At 47.2% G+C, this 21846-nt stretch overlaps 2 protein-coding genes across 2 annotated transcripts; both read right to left on the bottom strand.

Moving 5' to 3' along the window:
- Positions 1-758: 758 nt before the first annotated feature.
- On the bottom strand, positions 759-4234 carry cyb5b (cytochrome b5 type B). The gene is made up of 5 exons (XM_018752422.1): positions 3982-4234; positions 2809-2937; positions 2366-2389; positions 2114-2145; positions 759-1846 (listed from the first exon to the last, which is right to left on the bottom strand). Exons 1-5 carry the CDS (start codon positions 4099-4101, stop codon positions 1756-1758), a joined length of 396 nt encoding a protein of 131 aa, XP_018607938.1. The 5' UTR covers positions 4102-4234; the 3' UTR covers positions 759-1755.
- Positions 4235-19289: 15055 nt separating this feature from the next.
- LOC108934557 (adenosine receptor A2b) lies at positions 19290-21562 on the bottom strand. The gene is made up of 2 exons (XM_018752461.2): positions 20581-21562; positions 19290-20132 (listed from the first exon to the last, which is right to left on the bottom strand). Exons 1-2 carry the CDS (start codon positions 21446-21448, stop codon positions 19822-19824), a joined length of 1179 nt encoding a protein of 392 aa, XP_018607977.2. The 5' UTR covers positions 21449-21562; the 3' UTR covers positions 19290-19821.
- Between the last annotated feature and the right edge of the window lie 284 nt (positions 21563-21846).

The raw sequence follows: 21846 nt of genomic DNA, 5'->3' as shown, positions 1-21846 counted from the left end.
TTGCACCTGACCAAGCATTAATAGCCTGTAGACTTCACATATAATATGCAACAGCAGTATTAGGAAAGATTAGTTCACTGGTTTGTGTTTCATTAAAACTCATGTCTGTATTGAGTTAAATAGCATAATTGTTCCCCCACACAGTAGTTGTTAACTACTGAAGCATATGCCATTACACTGAAAGTGCACAATTAGTTTCTACTCCCTAATAACAGTAATTTAAGTTGGGACAGGTCCAGAATAATTGGCAGTTCCTACTAGAAACTGAATGGGCAACTACGCATTACTTCCCACTGAACCAGCACAACTGTAACCACCAGCAGTGAAGAAAACCCCCTCCTTTTATAAACATTGAAGTTATATGAGTTTTAGTGTGTCACCTGCGTGCAGTGATGCCCCCACGCCAGCATAAATGCCCAAAGGGTCAGGGAAGCTCATGGTGACCGCTACTGTTTTCTGCCATCAATATGGGCTGTTGACACAAATACAGCCACTACCAGGCCATCATTGATTCACCCACAGCCAGACTGCCTAAATAAACAGGATATCCAAGAGCTTGTTTTCAAGTTGGAGGGGAAACAGAGGGTAGCAGAACTCCTTCCTGTGCAATGTACTCTCAGCTATTTTTTTTTTTTTTTTTTTTTTAAATAAAAAAAAAAAAAAAGTTTGGTAGAACATTTAACTAAACATTAATGGTTTGTTGCAGTTTTTAAAAACAATCATTACAGAGTCAACTCACTGCTCAACTGGTGCTTTGTCTTTTAATTGCAAAAGCAAGGGAATGTTTAATGAAATACATGTACTTTAAGCAAATCTTTTGCCACTTTTGAAACATTACATTTTTGTAATAATTTATGTCAAGGGGCATTTACAACAGGAGATATTCCAAAATATTTTTAAAAATGCATGTTACTGTGAGAAAGGAGTATGGTGAAATTCTGCATTAAAGAGTACACAATTCAATAAAAGAAAAAAAGAAAAAAAAAATCCATGACATAGAAGGCATTGAAAACCAAAAGGCTACTCCTCAGAAGAATCTTCACTTACAAGAAGTTAATGCAGACCACTTGCTGTGGAAAGTTATATTCCAAAGAAACTAATTTAGTGTGTCGGGGGGGTCTCACCGTGAAGCACCGAGCAGTGCAACTAGCACTTCTCCCATGTTGTTTTTGAGGCCATTAACTATAAAACATCCGGCAACAAATCATACTTTTTCCTTTATATTTATAATAAACTACAAAGTGCTAACTAACTTCACATGAGACTTTTCTTGCAAGGATGAATTAGCCCATACTTTTGATGTGTGCAGAAAAAAAAAAAAAATAAATAGAAGCAGGTTACCTAAAAATTCTCACCTTTTACATGTTTTGGACTACAAATATTTCTTGAATTCACAAACATTTGATTTTTGTATAAAAGACAAGCAAGGACACATTTTTCCTCTTGCGCCACTGTGACTTTGTCCAAATTGTCAATTACAACAAAATAACTTCAACATGTTAAGGGAACCAATGATAAAGAGAAATGACACTGTAAAAATGAGCTCTGACTTCCAGTGCATCTCACCCCACATCTCTGTAGTGGGCTTTGGAACAGGTTAGAGTGAGAGAAAGAAACCCAGATCAGCCTCCCCATCACTGCAGTTGGGAATGGAAGAGTATGGGAGCTCATGATGGGAGGGACATTCAGTCAGACCTTTCAAGACTTCCAGGGACAAAGAGAGATGGGCATGGGAACAGCTCTAGCTGCCAGGCCTCAGGAGGACTTCTGTTCCACTAGATAATAGCGATACATAAGGCCGATGGCTGCTACCGCCAGTGCAGGGATCAGCCAGGTGGTCCACGAGCTGCATACAGAGATTGGGATGGAAGAGTGATCATGTCACCTGATGAGCAGGAACCAAGAATCAATGACTGTTGCTGGCTGTCAGTCAACCTCAGCAATCAGGGGTTTCATAATGGCCATTACTTAGAAAATAAAATCTTATGTGCAAAGTGTACAGCTACTTGAAAGCAACAGCAGGCTTGAGGATACAAACAGCAACTCGATACAAATAACCAATTTCCTCTGTTTCCCTGTAATAAATTTCCTTTGAGCAGTTTTATTTCCTTACCTCGTGCTGGAAGATGTAGTAATGAACACATCCTGGAGGAAAAAATATGGACTTTTCAATTAACTGTAGGAGTCAGTGATTAGTTAAGACAGAAGTCTGATGAATGAAATTACATAAATGTGCAGCAAAAAAAAAGCACTTGAGACTTTCACTTGTCACAGAAAGTGAACAATTACAAAATTACAGGCACAAACAGTATTCACACTAATCTCAATCCCTTCATTGCCTGCAACATGTAAATCAGTAACCCACCTTGTTTTCCTTTCTCCGGTCATCCTGAAAGAACAAGAGTGGAATAATTCTAGATTTCTTTGGGATCAATAAAGAAAAGGGAACAATCCATCCTCTTAAGTGAAATGATTCTTCTATGAACCGCAGTGGGTAACTAGAGCCTAGATTAGCAATAAGGAAGACATTAACATGCACATTTAATACTCAATCCAAGGCACTGTAATTCACCTTGGACAAAGCCATTTCTTAAAAACAATTATATGTCAAAAGTGGTAGCCGATTTAGTTGCTGGGTGCAGTATCCAGTAAACAATGCATATATGAATGAATTAGAGTTATCAATATGCATGTAAATCAACACTGGAGTAAATTCTATGCATTTCTACTATCGTGTCCTCTGAACTATTAATCAGTACCGCTAAATGTTAGCGCACACGCAATCAGAATATGAAACTAGGTGTGTACCATGTGCAGCTCCCCAATCAAGTACTGCTGGAGCATTTCCCTGGCATCCAAGGAGTGTCCGACGTCCTCGAAGCTCTCGGTGGCATCTGCCCCAGCCTGCTCCAGCAGCACCTCCTCACCGCCTGGATGCTAACCAACCACCAGATCAATGTTACCCACAGGCACTTTATTTTCACGAGAACTCGAGGCCATTGCTACACTCAACGTGAGCCACTATACACCAGCTCCACAAAACATCCACTCATGTCATATTCCACACAGCAATCCAAAGGTAAATTACCATCAACCAGGAAGGTGGAAAAGTTCAGGTGTAAACTTTGTACTGCATTATCACTCTAGGGCGCTAACATTTCTCAGTATTAATCCTCTCTATAGTTCTTAATGAGCAGCAGCACGTGGCACGGCGGTGAGAGCCTTCAGCTCCCCGCCGAAGGACGCCAGTTCGAGCAAGGTACTTACCCTGAATTGGTAGGGTAAAAATTACCCAGCTGTATGAATGGTTAGTCATTCACAGCAAAACTGAATATCTTACACTGTAAGCTGCCATGGTGAAGGTGTCAGCTAAATGATACAAGGTTACATAAACAAAGGGGAGGGAATTGTTTCTCTCCCTCTCACACACACACACACACACACACACACAGAATTGGAAGAACAGTAGCGTGAGCCAGAGGGCCTCAAGGGGCAGGAAGTTCACATGTGCAGCCTGAGCCAGCACTGCCTGGGTGTTGTTGGCCTTGATCCCACCATGGCATGAATTATGGCGCGTTTCCAGTCAGTGCAACAGTCGTGGGAAAATCATGGCACGAAGGAAGGAGTTCACTCTAAAGCAACGGTAAAACAAAGTAACATTTACACTAAATAAAAGTGTAAAATTCAAATTGTCCCACTAGCATAACCGGCCACGGCCCAGCAGAGATACCTGACGGGAACATTTACTGCCTGGCGATTTGGCTTCACCTACCCATGAATGATATATGAATACTACTAGTAAAGTGTGACGAGCCCCCTTTTTCACGTGTGTTTGACTCGTTTTCGATGAAAAAACGCGGAATCGTGAATGAAAAGTGTAGCTTTCGGAATAAATATGTGCGTCTACAACAACGAAGTGAAGAAAGGTGTGTGAAGTGAAGTGTGAAGTGAGCAGGCGCGCGCCCCCGCTCGCACTCGCACCTCCTCAAGGAAGGAGCTGATGTCGTACACCCGGTCGTGGATCACGAGCCAGCTGTCCGTGCTCGTGTTATGCTGCTTCACCTCCTCCAAAGTGTAGAACGTCACACCGTCCTTCTCCATCGACAGCACGCAACAGAACCGAAGAATAACGAGCTGCAACCGGCTTCCGAAATCCCTGAACGCGCTATTTTCCACGACCGCTCAGCGACCACACAACCCGACACGAAGCGACACCCGGCCTACAGCGCGCCTCTTGTCCCCACCCAGCCGCCGTACCGTTTGGTCACCTGACACATAAAATAGCCAATGAATACGGGCGACAAATATCAGTCAGATTAGAGCCAATGAAATTCTAGCGTCCTTGCACAGGACCAATCAAAATTAACGGCAGACAATCACCAGAGTTCCCCAACCATACACCTATATAGAAAAGAATACAGAAAAACGGTTAATGAACAGAAGTGTAGGTGTGTGTTTACCAGCGGCTGCTGAGACAAGTCATGTGGGCGTCACTGATAGACTTGAAAGAAAGGGATGCGTGAGCCGCGCGCTCGCTTTCCGAAAAGAACAGTACTAGCTCAGGAAGAAAGCTTATTTGAATGAAATAATTTGGTTTAATTTGGTTTTCAAGAAAGAAAAGCCGAAAGTTTGAAATACCGCAGTCGGAATGTGAGCCATAGACATAGTCCGCAGGTGTGGAGGAAATGAAATTATCGACTGAAGAACAAGTAGCCAGCAGTTCTCAGGTCCTTCCTAGCATTGGCTGCCAAATGAATTTTCTTTAAAATGTTTTTTCTCCGTTTTATAATAGCCCCTCTTTAAATTAAAGTCCCTACAAAACACCCAAACAGAGTGTTTTACCTCTATTCCGTGGCTTGTCACTTTTCGTCGTTGCCTTGTTTTATTTAGACTACTTGCTGCATTTCACTCTCTACTCTTTGCTTTTCCCAAGAATTAACTTGTTGAAAGTTATGCTGAAAATACACAGGCTGTTTAAAGTCTGACCAACTTAAAGTCTGATAACATCACAATTTATTGAATCTCTTTATTTAAATTCTGTAATTTCATATGAAGAAATTAAAGTTTCATTCTCATTCAATGGATTTAGAATTAAAGACAAAGTGTCACCCTTCCGCGAACCGCCACCTTAATGTGGTGGAGGGATTTGAGTGCCTGAATGATCTCAGGAGCTATGTTGCCTGGGGCTATATGCCCCTGGTAGGGTCTCCCATGGCAAACAGGTCCTGGGTGACAGACAAGACAAAGCGCGGTTCAAAACCGCCTTATGACTATAAAATCAAGGTTCTCGTTTACCCCGCCCGGTATGGGGTCACCGGGGCCCCACCCTGGAGCCAGGCCTGGGGGGGCTCGCATGCGAGCGCCTGGAGGCCAGATCTATGCCCACGGGGCCTGGCCGGGCTTAGCCCGAAGCCAAGATGTGGAGCCACTCTTCGGTGGGCTCACCACCTGCCGGAGAGGCCGTAAGGGGTCGGTGCGTTGTGATTTGGGCGGTGGTCGGGGCCGAGTGCCTGGCCGACCCAAACCTTGGGCGCCAACTCTGGCTTTTGGGACTTGGAATGTCACCTCACTGTTGGGGAAGGAGCCTGAGCTAGTGCAGGAGGTTGAGAGATACTGTCTAGATATAGTCGGGCTCACTTCTACTCACAGCTTGGGTTCTGGAACCACTCTTCTCGACCAAGGGTGGACTCTCCACTATTCTGGCGTTGCCCAGGGTGAGAGGCGGCGGGCGGGTATGGGCTTATTAATAGCCCCCCAGTTCAGCCGCCATGTGTTGGAGTCTACCCCGGTGAATGAGAGGGTCGTCTCCCTACGCCTTCGGGTCAGGGAACGGTCTCTCACTGTCGTTTGTGCTTATGCGCCTAGCGGCAGTGCAGAGTACCCGGCCTTTTTAGAGTCCCTGGGGGGCGTGCTGGAAAGCGCTTCCACTGGGGACTCTGTCGTTCTACTGGGGGACTTTAACGCCCATGTGGGCAGCGACAGTGACACCTGGAGGGGCGTGATTGGGAGAAACGGCCTCCCTGATCTGAACCCGAGCGGTGAGTTGTTATTGGATTTCTGTGCTAGTTGCGGTTTATCCATAACGAACACCATGTTCATGCATAAGGGTGTCCATTAGTGCACTTGGCACCAGGACACCCTAGGTCGGAGGTCGATGATCGACTTTGTAGTCGTTTCTTCTGATCTTCGGCCATATGTCTTGGACACTCGGGTGAAGAGAGGGGTTGAGCTGTCAACTGATCACCACCTGGTGGTGAGTCGGATTCGATGGCGGGGGAAAAAGCCGGACAGACCTGGCAGGCCCAAACGCATAGTGAGGGTCTGTTGGGAACGTTTGGCGGAGGCCCCTGTCAGAGAGGTCTTCAACTCCCACCTCCGACAGAGCTTCATCCAGGTCCCGAGGGAGACTGGGGACATTGAGTCCGAATGGACTATGTTCCACACCTCCATTGTCGGGGCGGCGGTTCGGAGCTGCGCCTATAAAGTCTCCGGCGCCTGTCACGGCTGCAATCCCCGAACACGGTGGTGGACACCGGAGGTAAGGGATGCCGTCAAGCTGAAGAAGGAGTTCTATCGGGTCTGGCTGGCTCATGGGACTCCTGAAGCAGCTGACGGGTACCGGCGGGCCAGACGGAACGCGGCTCTGGCAGTCGCCGCGGCAAAAATTCGGGCCTGGGAGGAGTTCGGTGAGGCCATGGAGGAAGACTTTTGGTTGGCCTCAAAGAGATTCTGGCAAACCGTCCGGCAACTCGGAAGGGGGAAGCAGTGTTCTGCCAACACTTTACAGTGGAAGTGGTGCGCTGCTGACCTCAAATGAGGATGTCCTCGGGCGGTGGAAGGAGTCCCTCCGACACGCCTTCCGTAGAGGAAGCTGAGGCTGGGGACTCGGAGGGGGACTCGTCCATTACCCTGGCTGAAGCTGCTGAGGTAGTCAAAAAACTCCTCGGTGGCAAGGCTTCGGGGGTGGATGAGATCCGCCCCGAGTTTCTCAAGTCTCTGGATGTTGTGGGGCTGTCTTGGCTGACACACCTCTGCAGCATTGCGTGGAGCTCAGGAACAGTGCCTCTGGACTGGCAGACCGGAGTGATGGCCCCTCTTTTTAAGAAGGAGGACTAGAGATTGTGTTCCAACTATAGGGGGATCACACTCCTTAGCCTCCCTGGGAAAGTCTATGCCAGGGTACTGGAAAGGAGAATCCGACTGATAGTTGAACCTCGGATTCAGGAGGAGCAATGCGGCTTTCACCCTGGCCGTGGAACACTGGACCAGCTCTATACCCTCACTAGGGTGTTGGAGGGTTCATGGGAGTTTGCCCAACCAGTCCATATGTGTTTTGTGGACCTGGAGAAGGCATTCGACCGTGTCCGTAGTGGCATCCTGTGGGAGGTACTTCGGGATTATGGGATTCAGGGCTCGCTGCTATGGGCTGTTCGTTCCCTGTATGACCGGGGTAGGAGCTTGGTTCGCATTACCGGCAGTAAGTCAGACCTGTTCCCGGTGCATGTTGAACTCCGCCAGGGCTGCCCTTTGTCACCGATTCTGTTCATTATCTTCATGGACAGAATTTCTAGGCGCAGCCAGGGAACAGAGGGTGTCTGTTTTGGTGGCCGCAGGATCTCGTCTCTGCTTTTTGCGGACAATGTGGTCCTGTTGGCTTCATCGAATCAAGATTTACAGCATGCACTGGAGAGGTTTGCAGCCGAGTGCGAAGCGGTGGGGATGAGAATCAGCACCTCCAAATCCGAGGCCATGGTTCTCAGTCGGAAAAAGGTGGCTTGCCCCCTCCGGGTTAGGGGGGAGTTGCTCCCTCAAGTGGAGGAGTTTAAGTATCTCGGGGTCTTGTTCATGAGTGAGGGAAAAATGGAGCGGCAGGTTGACAGACGGATCGGTGTGGCGTCCCCGGTAATGCGGTCATTGTACCGGTCTGTTGTGGTAAAGAAGGAGCTGAGTCGTAAGGCGAAGCTCTCAATTTACCAGTCGACCTACGTTCCTACCCTCACCTATGGTCATGAACTCTGGATCATGACTGAAAGAATGAGATCGCGGATACAAGCGGCAGAAATGAGTTTCCTCCGCAGAGTGGCTGGGCGCACCCTTAGGGATAGGGTGAGGAGCTCAGTCACCCGGGAGGAGCTCGGAGTAGAGCCGCTGCTCCTCCGCATCAAGAGGAGCCAGTTGAGGTGGCTCGGGCATCTGTTCCGGATGCCTCCTGGACGCCTCCCTGGGGAGGTGTTCCGGGCTTGTCCCACAGGGAGGAGGCCTCGGGGCAGACCCAGGACACGTTGGAGAGACTACGTCTCCCAGCTGGCCTGGGAATGCCTTAGGGTTCCCTCAGAGGAGCTGGAGGAGGTGTGCGGGGAGAGGGAAGTCTGGGGAGCTCTGCTTGGACTACTGCCCCCGCGACCCGGTCCCGGATAAGCGGAGGAAGATGGATGGATGGATGGATGGATGGACAAAGTGTTATTTCCAGTGTTGGCCACTGGGTGGCACCATATGAATGAGAAGTGGAGCAGCAGTGACCATTTCAGCCAGTCATGAACCATCATAACTTCAGATGGATTTGTTCTGTTTGCATTTCACTTGCATAAGATGTCATGTTTACAACTTCTTTCACAATATTTTCATATCAATATAAAAGGTGTAATAGAGTTCTGTCTCATTTCTGCCCACCACATCTTTCGTTCTTTACCAGGCGTGTGATTCCTGTGTATTCCTATTAAAATGAAAAACTCGTGTTCAAATGTTGTCAACGATGTTTAAAATGGGTATCTGTGGTGGAACGGATCCCTGTCTGGCTCTGCGGGCTTACAGAGTAGCACAACATCCTAAAAGTGGGATATGATCTATGGAGCTTCAGGTGGGTCACAAGTGATGTTCAGAAACTAGTAGTGCAGTGGTGGAGGGTGGAGGGTGGAGGCTGATCCGGAAGCTGAAGAAAAACAAAAGCTGTATGATGACAGCCCTCAAGCCCGTCCATTTCCGACAGGAGCCATAGTGATGGCTGATGAAGGGCCTGGCTCATGGCGACACACTGACACAACAAGGTAAGTGAGGATGGTCTTTTGACCAGGAGAGACTTCTAAAGCCCTGTGAGACACAGGAAGCCCATCAGGTCTTCTGGCACCTCTAAATTCAGAGACAGAAACCAGAGAAGGCTGAGAGGGGTTCTGCCCAAGGTGTGAAATTGGAGATTGACGCCATGGTACAGCGATAGCGCCTCCGAGACCCCAGTCCAACACAAGAGCGCTGAGCGGCTGGACCTCTGCCAGTGGACTTTGACAGGACGCGACACAAGACCTGTGTGCCATATGAAGGGACAAAAAAAATCTGTCGCATTCTTCTGAGCACAAGGTGTACGGTTTGTAACGTAATGGTTGACACGTCTAATACACTTTGAAATGGAAAAGAGGAAGAAAACTAATAAATGCCGAGACCACATATGTCAAACATTACTGCCTCAGCATTTATACATTTGTCTTCCTCTTTCATTTCAAAAAGTGTATTAGGTGTGAATGGTTCTATTGATTAATTATAACTCACGGTGGAGTCGAAGGGAGCACAAAATAAAGGGCACATCAGAGGTGAAACCATGGTTCTGATAACCAGGTCCTACACCTGACTGTCTGCTTGGGAAGCCAAGACTGTACTTTGCTCATGGCTTTATGGGATTTGAGCTTCAAATTCCATTTAACCATTTCCTCCCTGTCTGTCAACCTATACATGTGTCATGCTATTCCTGTTTCAAGCCACACATGTGACAAGGCAAACATGTCCAGCCGTAAATTTACCACACAAAATATGTGCCAAGCTATACACGTGCTTGTACAATACATATGTTGCCATATAGATACAGACTGCTGCAAAGCATAGCTTTGGTATAACTTTTATGGAAATTTCCCCAAGCAGCAAAACCCCTCATACATGTGAGGACTGTGTGTGACTGACAGCTAGAAGAATTCCTATCAGGATTTACAAGATGACGAGCAGATGAATGGCGGCTCTGGGGACTCTGGGGAGCTGCAGGCTGAACGCGACTGCAGCCACGTGCTCGCTGAGACCGAACGGAGCTGAACAGGTTCAAAAGTGGTCGCAACCAATGAACGTGATCTGCAGATTTTGACTCGACAAACAGAGGACAGCGACACCAGTGTCTGCATATTTCTGCTGTAACAGGTGAGCCACTCTGCCACATTCTTCTGTTAATCCCATAATTATTTGTATTGTGCAGAGGTTATTTTAATAAAATGAAAAAAAAATACTGATTTATTATATATATTTCATATAATAACAGCCGACAAAATATGTCCATATCAGATTGTGCTAGGTAGAGAATGGACTGCCTGTTTGATCCCACTCTGTTTCACAGGTGTAGCGATCCAGTCTGCAGGTGGACAGGAGCGTCAGTCACTCCACAAACCAAATATTCTTTTACATTTATGAATGGCATCTATTATTCAGCACTACATTTAGATTTATTTAGCAGGCGCTTTTCTCCAAAGTGACTTCCAATGAACTATGTAGTGTTATCAGCCCACACACCTCATTCACCACGGTGACTTACACTGCTAGATACACTACTTACACTGGGTCACTCATCCATGCATCAGTGGAACACACACACTCTCTCTCTGTCACTCACACACTATGGGGAACCTGAACAGCATGTCTTTGGACTGTGAGAGGAAACCAGAGCACCCGGAGGAAACCCACACAGACATGGGGAGACAGGTGAACTCCACACAGGCTGAGCGGGGACTAAACCCATGTCTCCTCGCACCAGCCAGGTGCTGTGAGACAGCAGCGCTACTCGCTCCACCACTAGAGCGGGGAGCAGGAGCAGGAGCAGCACCTGAGTGCAAAGCAGGGCAAATCCACGAAGAGGGCAGGCCACAGAGCCCAGCCATTATTAACATCCACGCCTCGCTGTCTCTGCACCCACTAATTGCTCTCAGAAGGGGACTAGATGTCGGCGAGCTGCCAAAGGGCACACGCCTGGTGGCACCGTCTGCACAATTAGGCTGCAGGTCTGCCGGTGCAGAGCAGGCGCCACTGCTCCAGACGCCCCAAATTGACGACGTGACAGTCATGTATCCAGTGTGACGTTTCCCATATGTTTGTGCGAGCAGCTCGCAATAGGCCAACAGTATGCTTCTCATGCTCATAAACACCTAAAAGTGGAGATCAGCAGAAATGCACGAGGATGATGATGGAGGTGGGAAAAATTTTGCGGGAAATTATCAAAATGCACACATCCAATAATGTAGCCCTGTACAAACACTTTGTGGAACAAATTCTAGTCCTTGGTCTTGGGTATGATCTGTGAACTATTATTACATGAAGACCGCGTTAAAATTTGATGAAAGGTTAATAACTTTATTATTAATAAATAATAGTTAATAAATTAGTACCATTTATAAAAATGTTTTAAAACTGTGAAATTCTATTTAAATGAATTATGAAAATTTTTTTAAAAACTTGCAAATAAGTAATACAAATGAATCATACAAAATAATTAAAACTACAGTAATAATAATCAGTATATTATTTATGTTCCGTCATCTGTAATCTGATACTGAGACCCAAAATTTTCAGTACCTACAAGCTCTTAAGATTCACGGCTGTAACAACTTTCTGCGGTTGTGCGTGGCCAACGCTCCGGCCACTAGATGACACTGCGACTAAATCCTTCTGTACTCTACCGAACTGTACTCTGCTGTACCCTACTGTACCCTTCAGTACAAAAGCAATGAGAAGACCATATGAATTCCATCAGAATTTGGTTAAATTGCATTTTCACACTAATTATCCGGACTCGGTTTTAAACAAATCTGTTGCGTGTGTTAGGTGCTAGAGTTACAAATTAACCCCAAATCATGTACTTTCAGGGCTGATGACAAAAAAAGCAATATTTTTGCCACTAGTTTTCCATCATTGTCTAACTTCAGAATTAAAATGTCTATTTAAAAATCTACGGAATTCATTACATTACAGGGGCAGCAGGGGGTGCAACGGTTGTTGCTGCTACTTCTGTACTTGGATGTTCACACACTGTCACTCAGCGTCACTGCCCGCCTGTCCTGTCAGGGTCGCGGTGGTCTGGAGTCAATCCCAGAATGAGAGGGTGCAAGGCTACGGATGGTGGTGCACCCTATGCGGGATCCCAGTCCATCTCAGGACTTGTAGATAGTCAATCCAACCTTCTGCTGTACTACCCCTGAGAAAAGTATTTACTTTAAATTGCCCCTGTAAAAAAATTCCCAAATGCATAAATGAGAAAATCATTGTGACCTGCTTTAGAGGAAAACATCAGCTAAAGGAGTAAAAATTTCCAGTATGTTTAAGACTGATAATGAGCCACATCCAGTCATAGATGAGTAAAACATTTTTTATAAAGGTTATTAATTTCTTAACAGCATGAGTGTCGTTTTCTGTGTTAAAGGACGTTAATCACACTCCTGTTTAATGTGCCATATTGCACTTACCTTACTGCTACATGAGAGAAAGTTATTGAGTCACCTGTGTTTTGGATGTGTCCCTCCTTTGTTCGCAAGCGTCTGTCTCTGTGAGGATGCTGAGATGATGATGAGACAAACTGATGAGTGCCACATGTTTACGCGGGAAATTATTGTCTGATGTGTGCATCTCTCCCTTTCTTCTACATGGAGCCGTGAGGTACAATAACTCCGAGTGCAATTATTCATAACAGAGTGCCGTTCCAATTAAAGCAAGAGGCTACGTGCAATCATTTCCATTAGGCAGCTGGTGAAAGTGTCAATCATAACCCCAGTAATGCACATAGCGGGATGTTTAACAGGATGAGCAGATATGTGCAGTCATGGGTCCCGAGAGAGACCGACAGGTCAGCCTCAGAAGTATGTAGGAACACCAAGGTTTATTCTGTGTTCACACTTCACCACCAGTCACCTGTGCTAGAAATTTTCTGCGTTCCATTCGTTCAACATTTCAGTTTACTTGTAAAATCACGGTGGAAGACGACAGCGTTACGGGGGGCGATGGGTCTGAACACAGCAGTAGAGGGCTTTTAAACACAGTGTTCAGATAAGATTTAGCCCCTATATTGTTTCAGAAGATGGACTGCGTCATGGAGCTGAAATCCTGAATAAAATTAGAATCTGGAAAGTGGAATGTTCAGATGTGCCTAATAAAGTGTCATGAGATGATTGCTGATGGTAATGCTGATGGTGATGCGCAGTATTTGCAGGTCTTCTGTGTGCCAGGTCTTCATCTGTGTCTGGTTATTCTGGGGATGAGAAGAAGCTCCACAGATGGGATATTGAATACGAGCGGAGCATTTGTGGAGTTCGAGGCTATGGATCCAGAGGAGCTCATACAAGAGAGGAAAAGCCAGATCAGAACAGGTGCTCACTTTCGACGGAAACAGTGAGTCCCTGTGCGGCACCGCTGTTTGTTGCCAGATAAGCTTTGGCAGCGAGCCTTGTTTCGGCTGGTGTCAAGAGGGCCGCAAAGCCATGGTAACGACCCATGTTAACAAACTCCACGAGCGGTGAGCCAAGGAAGCCGTCCAAGTCAACAAACACCATGAAAAGCTGGGCGAGGGCTGCGAATCAATAAGGTAACGGTGCGGGTGGGCGGGCGAGCACTCACGCACAGCCGGACCGAGCCGCTCACATCATCCATAGGGAGGTGAGAAGCTTAAACGGCACTTTTTAATGTCAGCATTTAAATGCTTACGCTTAAATATGCTTATTATTCTGTATTAAATACATAGGTGGAAATCCTATATTTTAAATGCTCATGCCTATACTATAGCGCATCATTACTTTTTAGTTTAATTTCAGAATTCATCTATTATTCAGACGCCAAATGTGAAAAATGTAAATTTTATACTAGGAAGCTGAATTTGGATGAAAGCACATTTTAAGGCATATTAATGAGCAACTGAATTAAGTAACAACAGCTGGAAACTGGGAGGCGATTGGGAACTACACCTCCAGTGCCCACAGGTGGTGAACTAAGTGCGCTTCAGTTATTATTTCTAGCAAAGCTCCTGAGAAACAAAGCAAACACGCCGAAGTGTGTTAATACACTGCGGAATTATGGGTAGCAGACGCTCAGAGCGGAGATGAACCTGCTGACATGACAACCAATGGCGGGCGAGAGACAGGAGAGCCAGCCAATCAGAAGCTTTGGTCATGAGCCAATCATGGACCACATGGAGGATACATGTCGGAAAAAAAAAAACTGGGATAGGATCAATATTAACACACTTCACCCCAAAATGAAATGTCACGCTACCCAAGATCTATAACTTCTTTAGAGTATTGAATATAATTTTGGCGAAACAGGTGGAGTAGTGCTTAGAGCTCTTGCCCTGAACTGAAAAAGTAGAAATTTAAAACTACCCAACTACATAAATAATTACAGGCTTGGTGGATAAACCTTACCTTGGAAATCAATTTAGACAAAGGTGTCAGATAAATTATTTAAATAGTAATTCGCCCTACGTTTTAGGTTTGCATCACTCGCTATATAGTGTGTATTATGTAATGTACAGGACTGGAGCTGCTCAGGACCACAGCCAGCCTCCCGAGTGGACATTTGCAGTGCACATATGGCACCAAGGGTTTGCAAAAAAGACAAAGATGAGATCAGAGACAAAAAAAACCAATTTTAAATGGTCAAAGCTGGAGGAATGGAGAAAAAGGCCAGTTTTCTAATCCGGGCGACTCCGCTGAAGTATCTGTGCCCTGCCATTCTGTCGGATCTTCCGACCACCACTGCACACTGGATGGCGTCTACATGTCAGGCGCTCTGTTACCGCTGCCCCAGTGCCCATCCGGGTCTCAGCGCCAGGCTGGGCAGAACAGCTGCTCATAGCGCAGTGCCCTCTGACCGCACACTCGTCTCCCCGGGGCTCCCTGGATGGTGCTCCCTGGATGGCCTCCGGTGGATCCGCCTGAAGGACACATCAGAGTCCTGCTGGGCCCCCCCTACTTGGACACGCAAACCCCCCACAGCAACTGCCCCCATTAAGTCTGCCCTGAGACACATTGGCAGAAGTCAGAGGCTGCCCGTTGCCCATCGCCCATCATGCTCAGCAGGATAACACAAGGTGCACTACAAACAGAGGTGACCCAAGCTGCTATTACAGAAAAACGCAGCAAAAATGGGAAAACGGAAAACGTGGGTAAAAAAACAGTTTAAAAAAGATCCAGGGCGCACGGGGCTCTGTCAGGTTTGAAGCTGTTAACCGGAAATTTCAAATCCATAAGAAGCTGTGGGTAAATAAAAAGGGCAAAAGGCACAAAAATCTGCTCCATCTGGTGAAGGAACCAACACATAAAACAGAACAAGCCATTTTTTCAGGTTTTTTTTTTTTTTATTTAAATATTTTGTAGGTCCTCGTGTAATCAGAGCAATGGTATAGAGGAAGTGAATAACCTGGTTAACCTTCTTGTTAATGCCAAATGTGAGCTGCATGGGATGAATAAAGCACCTCCAATAATAACCTGAGTTTTCACTGAATGACAGGTCTTGGCAAGAGCATGGAAACGCTGACATCCTTCCAAAATCCACATATACACTCCAGATTAATGTGTTTACAATTTAACTAACAGTGCTCTCAACAAAAACACCTTCCAGAAGGAAAATGAGGAGTAATGCGGCTGCAGTTTGGATGTTGGAGTGAAACACAAATTAGACGTCCAAGAGCTCGATACCCCGGTTCTGCCGTATCTTCAAAAACTGCCAATTATTTCAGTATGAAGACAGCAGTGCAGTGATGAGCTCATTCATGGCTTCTGCCAGCGAACGGGAAAATATCAGGCTAGAGTTGTTTACCTTTGAGTTTGATATGGTTCCACCCCCCAGTCAGGGGGTGTCAGGAGGAAACAGGAGAGAAGATGAACATCACCTAAGTTCACCTCCAGCTGTGCAAAGCCAGGATGGAGCTCCAGATGAACGACTGGAAGGTGGATGGCTGGTTTTATACCAGAAAATACAGCTTTTAATTAAATAAAGCGGAATATTTCACTGTCTAACTGAAATGTCGCAAGTTTTAAACCAGTTAAGGACCCCTTGGACAGCCACATAAATGAACCTTGCATGAAATGAGGCTACAACCTCAGTGGAAGCACCAGTGATGGCACTGAGCTCATCATACTTTGCATACATCATGAGGTTATGGGGATCACTTGAAAAGACAGGGATGTTTGGAAAATGTGGAGGAAAAAAGAAGACGACGAGCTGGAACCTGATGGTTGGACTTGATCACAATGACAGAGGACACAACTGGAGGAAAGAACTTTCTGGAAGGACCACCTTCTCACCAAAGAATCTATGTTGACTTGATGGTACGTAAACCCAGCCGTCTTTTCCTTCGTAAACTTTAAACCTGTGTGCTTCCACAGCAGGACAATAGCATGTGGACAAGTAGAATTCAAAGGTCTTCTGTCACTGAACCTTTACTCCAGCTACATATCCAGTTGTCTACAGCAGCAGTACTACAGCAGGAGTGGGATTTGAACCCAAACCTTATTGGAAGGCATCAGCTCTAACAGCTACGCTCCTCACTGCACTCGATCTGTATGTGAGCTACAAAGAGCAGCTGTTTTCTATGAAATTTTTCATCAGGGATTTTTAATGAACAGGTTGGTTTTGCTGTAGAATAAGATGAATAAGTATGGAAAATCCTCAGCCGCCCAGTGAGAGAAGAAGGACAACAATGCAAATGTGACATTCGAATAAGATGGACAAGGTTGCCCCACACAGAATTTCAACACAGTGGTTTATTACTTTACCACAGATACCTTGCTATGCTGAATTTGCAAGGTATAGCAGCCACCAGCGTTCATATCTGCTAAATGATGAGATCCGAAATATGACAGCAGAGTGCAAACATCTTGGGGAAGAAATATGCAGTGAAATGATTGATGAACATTGACAGCAAATAAATGGACTTCGCCGTGTCCTGAGTGAGAACTGATGTTCTCCTTGCCAGTCGCCATCATTACTGAGCCTTTCAGAGCTGTCTCAATGGCAGGCTTGAAACAGCCCCCCCGCCCCCACCACCTTGACCTTGGGATTCCCAAGATCTCAGTGGAATCACCTGAGATTCAGCACCATCCATTCAGCCTCCAGTCATTTCAACCATCCAAGATCCAGCATCGATTCAGTCTCCGTAGTGCTTTCTTTGACCAGTCCATGCTGGCGGGCAGGAGCCGCAAACCGTTCCACAGACTCTCGAAGGGAAAAGGGAGGGCTGTTACCCATGGGTCATTGCAGCAACGTTAGCAGCGGTTCGAAGTAAGGATTTGACAGAGCTGATCAAAGTTCACATCCATGGGATGCGGAATTAAACTTAGAAATGTGAATACGGCTTAATAAAAATTAAAGTGTTAAGTATCATTTGTACTAATTCGCACACACACATTTTCGGAACTGCTTGTCCCATACAGGGTCGCAGGGAACTGGAGCCTACCCAGCAACACAGGGCACAAGGCCGGAGGGGGAGGGGACACACCCAGGACGGGACGCCAGTCCGTCGCAAGGCACCCCAAGCGGGACTCGAACCCCAGACCTACCTGAGAGCAGGACCCGGTCCAACCCACTGCGCCACTGTGCCACCGCGCCACCATGCCCCCCTTAATTTGCACACACATATCATTTAAAAGACAAAAAGAAATATACACACAGAAGTAATTTTCCTTTTCAGCAATTTAAAAGATATTGGTTTATCTTACACATACATCATCTGAAACCGCTTGTCCCATATAGGGTAGCGGAGAGCCAGGGCCTAACTCAGCAACGCAGGGTGAAAGGCCGGAGGGGATACACCCAGGACGGGACACCCAGCCGTCGTAAGGCACCCCCAGTGGGACTCGAACACCAGACCCACAGGAGAGCAGGACCCAGTCCAACCCGCTGCAGCACCACACCCCCAGATACTGGTTTATGCTCACATTAAGTATTAGTAAGAACAAAAGCAATCATTTATTTCAGTATGAGTATTTCTACTTATGGGGGTGTGGTGGTGCAGCAGGTTTGGCCTGTGCCTGCTCTCTGGTGGGTTTGGGGTTCGAGTCCTGTTTGGGGTGCCCTGCGACAAACTGACGTCCTGTCCCCTCCGCCCTGCATTGCTGGGTTAGGCTCCGGCTTACTGCGACCCTGCTCGGGACAAGTGGTTTCAGACTCTCTCTCTCTCTCTGTGTGTGTGTGTTACCACTCAATGCTAAACAAGCTTCATATGTGTGAACTGACAAAAACATTTAGGCTATGCAAAACCCTACAATGATATACATGGTATGTCAAGTGTAGTAGCTAGAGCTGCTGCCTTTAGACCCAGAGGTTATAGGTTTGAGTCTCACCTCCAGCTATAATACCCTTGAGCAAGGTACTCACTTAAAATTAAGTAAAAATTGCCCAGCTGTATAATCAGGTAAATAATTCTAAGTAGCTTAAGGTTGTCTCTTTGAAGAAAAGCATTTTATAAATGTAAAGTAGGAATAATGCATTTCACTGTGCCTAATATGCACAAATCATTGAGTAGTGATTCCCACATGAAGTTGTATATTGGTGTGTGTAGTGCTGTACAATCTTTCATTACCTCTCTCAGCACATATACATACATGAATACCAGTTGATAAAATAAGATTTCTGATACACCAGAAAAGTTTGAATTTCATCACATGCCAAGTCCAAAGGATTCATAACTCAATCCATAAATACTACATCACATTCACTATATACTTTATAAATATTACCCTATTACATATTCCATACATATCGTATGGATCTGCGTTACTGAGGAGACTCACGGTCGAGCGGGAAACGACGTTCAGTGTTAACAGCTATAATAGCTTGGAATTGTGGGAAAAATGTAAAGTGGTTCAACCGTTGTTGGGCTGAAAGGGATTATGAGGGGGTCAGTATCCAGACAGCAGGAGATGGTTCAGGAAAGCCTGAAGACTAAGCAGGCTGGTTTAAGTCCTTGAGGAAAAAGGTCTTCAATCCCAAAGCATTGCTTTTTTGTGTAGGTATTGTATCCCTCTTTCATTTATAAATACACTGCTCCAACCATAAGTATTGGATCATTACATATTAGGTGTTTTACAGCACATTTATATGGAAGTGTAATACTATAAATATTTAATGTGAACCCCTTAATTCCTTTAGATGCTAAGAGCTCATATGGATTTATGAGCTCAGAACTTCCTACTACATTCAGTCAACAGACCACAAAACTGGAAAAATGTCACAGACGCACAAGAGATTCACTAACGAAGGCATAAAGCTTTATTTCCCCTACATATATTTATACACCTTTACAGCACTGCACCTTTTTCCCCAGACTTTTTTTTTTATAAATATAAAAATGTTTAAATATATACAAGTAAATTTGACCAATTTTGGAGAAGCAGTTAATCAAAGGAAAAAAAAGTCACCCCAAAATGGCATTGCTTAAATGACACAGACTGGACAAAACTTTGCTGTACAGGCAGGGTTAAAACGAACCCACTGTGGACCCAGGCGCGAGAAAAAAAAAATGGAGCTAAAAAACAGTCCTCCTTGACCGGGTGAAGCCGATGGTGTCGGTCCGACAGGTTCTCAAAGCATTGTGGGTCAGATACCAACTCAGAAGATCACCCAATCACTGCATGTAGACTTGGCAGACTGCAGTTCCAGGACGGTTGTGGTCACTCGAGGGTCACGCTGCACTAAAGGTCAAAAGTCGTAGCACATGCCCCGCACTAGTGCTTGACTGTGCACTTTCACAGCAGGGAAAGGCTTTGTGCCGAGTTCACGCTGCTCGCAGCAAGAGCCAAGGTATGGTTGAGGTGCTCACGTGTGGGTCTCCGTGGCCCGTGTGAGCAGCGTGCACGTGGAGGACACGCTGGTGGAACGCTCCTGCAGGCAGTTGTTGTCGTCCCAGAGGCCAGCCATTGCATGGAGGGCCGTGGGCACCATGCAACCCAACGCCTGCGCTACCTCCGGGCACAGCGACAGGCACAGCCTCTGGCCGAGCAGCCGGAACTTCTGTTGGAAGCTACGGTTCATCCAGAAGTAGAAGATGCAGTTGAGGAAGCCGTTGGAGGTGGGCAACCACACGGCCACAAACTCCACCCACTCCGGAACCCTGCTGCCGGAGATGGCTGCAGGAGAAGGAAATACAAATCTCTATAAAGTGTCTTTTCATTATATCAATTATTTTATTCACTTAGCAGACGATTCCCCCCCCTCAAAAGTGGCATACAGGCGGGTCCCCGACTTACGACAGGGTTACGTTCTGCGGAACCCATCTTAAGTCGAAAATGTATTTGATACACACCTCTGCGTGACAGACTGGGTGATGCGGATCGCTGTCCAGCCTCGCGAGAGAGTATCGCTCCGTCTATCGCTTGTCCGGAGAGAAGAAAAATAAAATTCGAAGTACCGTTTCTACTGAACGTCTATCGCCAGCTCACCATCGTAAAGTCGAACAGTCGTAAGCCGGGGACCACCTGTAGCACATCTCCGAGAACAATCGATCGAAAAAGTGAGTTACGCCAACAACAACGTGCAAAGTGACAACTTCAACCACTATGCCACTCGGAGACTCACCGTTGTAGAGGATGGTCACCATGCACGGGGTCCAGCACGTGTAGTACACGGTCAGGACGGGCACGAGCACGCGCGCGGCCGCATCAGGCCGGCATCGCCCCCCCGCCGCGTGCCGCTGCAATTTCACGCGCTGCCGCTTCGCAGCGAACCAGAGGCGCAGGTTGGCGAAGGTCATGACGGAGGCGCACGGGAAGAAGATGAAGGCGGTGAGCGCGAGCGAGTAGGCCACGTTGCTCGCGTAGGACGGGTTGCACACGAGCGAGGCCGTGGAGAAGTGCACCTCGATGATGCCGCGCGGCAGGCTGATGGGCAGCAGCAGCACGGGCGGGAAGAGCCACGCGAAGGCGATGACTCGCAGCGCGCGGCCGCGCGTCAGCACCGACGCGTACTTGAGCGGGAAGAAGACGGCCACGTAGCGCTCGGCGCTGATCGCCGCCAGGCTGTACATGCACGTGGCGTACACGGTGGAGTTGACGAAGGCCACCACGTGACACAGCGGGTCGGGCCCGTCGCGGTAGTCCTTGAGCAGGCTCACGCACAGGTTCAGCGGCATCACCACGAGGCCGAAGGCGGCGTCCGCGCCCGTCAGCGACAGCAGGAAGAGGCGCGAGATGCGCGACCAGCCCGACACGGAGGAGGCGATGACGAGCGCCACGGCCGCGTTGCCCAGCGTGATGAGGACCCCGAGCGCCGTGATGATGGCGATCTTCAGGGGCCGGTGGCCGAGCTCCAGCAGTCGTTGCTGCTCCACCGGGCTCCACGTCACGTTCTCCTCTTCCGCCGCCACCGCCGCCGCCGCCAGGTGCGCGCCCGAGGGGGTCAGGTTCGCGTGCGCTTGGAAAAGGACCTGCAGGAAGCTTCCAGCCATCGGTGCGGTGCGGCGCGGCGCGGCGAGGTTCTCCGAAGCGCTGCTGCCTGCGGAGGTTGGGCGGGACCTTCAGGGACCAACACACACCTGAGCGACCACACACAGAGACGGAGAACCCCCGCAATCAGCGGCTCACCTGTCGGCCGCTAATTGAGTAAATGGCCACGTGGTCCTGGCAGCGAGCCACTGAGTGTTCGCAGAGCGCTAGTATGTGGACTGAAGTCTCAAAGTGGTTTAGAGACTTTGTCTGCGCTGCCCTTTGTCTTCTGTGCCCTTGAGTTCGAATTATTTTTAAAAGTTTTACCACAATGTGTGATGGATGGATGGACTGATACCAACGTTGTATAATTACTGATCGGTTTTTCATTCTTTCAGCAGCATTCCCATTATGATTAGAA

Source organism: Scleropages formosus, chromosome 11 (genome assembly GCF_900964775.1).
Source record: "Scleropages formosus chromosome 11, fSclFor1.1, whole genome shotgun sequence".
In the NCBI taxonomy this organism is placed as follows: Eukaryota; Metazoa; Chordata; class Actinopteri; order Osteoglossiformes; family Osteoglossidae; genus Scleropages; species Scleropages formosus.
This window is presented reverse-complemented; position numbering and strand designations above follow the sequence as displayed.

What these genes read in the sequence shown, in the direction of transcription:
- LOC108934557 (XM_018752461.2), bottom strand. Translation starts at nt 21,448, where the DNA reads ATGGCTGGAAGCTTCCTGCAGGTCCTTTTCCAAGCGCACGCGAACCTG. An exon ending in GGTGACCATCCTCTACAACG is followed by an intron (nt 20,133 to 20,580) that starts GTGAGTCTCCGA and finishes CTTCTCCTGCAG; the next exon opens with CCATCTCCGGCAGCAGGGTT.
- cyb5b (XM_018752422.1), bottom strand. Translation starts at nt 4,101, where the DNA reads ATGGAGAAGGACGGTGTGACGTTCTACACTTTGGAGGAGGTGAAGCAG. An exon ending in TCAGCTCCTTCCTTGAGGAG is followed by an intron (nt 2,938 to 3,981) that starts GTGCGAGTGCGA and finishes GTGGTTGGTTAG; the next exon opens with CATCCAGGCGGTGAGGAGGT. An exon ending in ACCGGAGAAAGGAAAACAAG is followed by an intron (nt 2,146 to 2,365) that starts GTGGGTTACTGA and finishes TTTTTCCTCCAG; the next exon opens with GATGTGTTCATTACTACATC.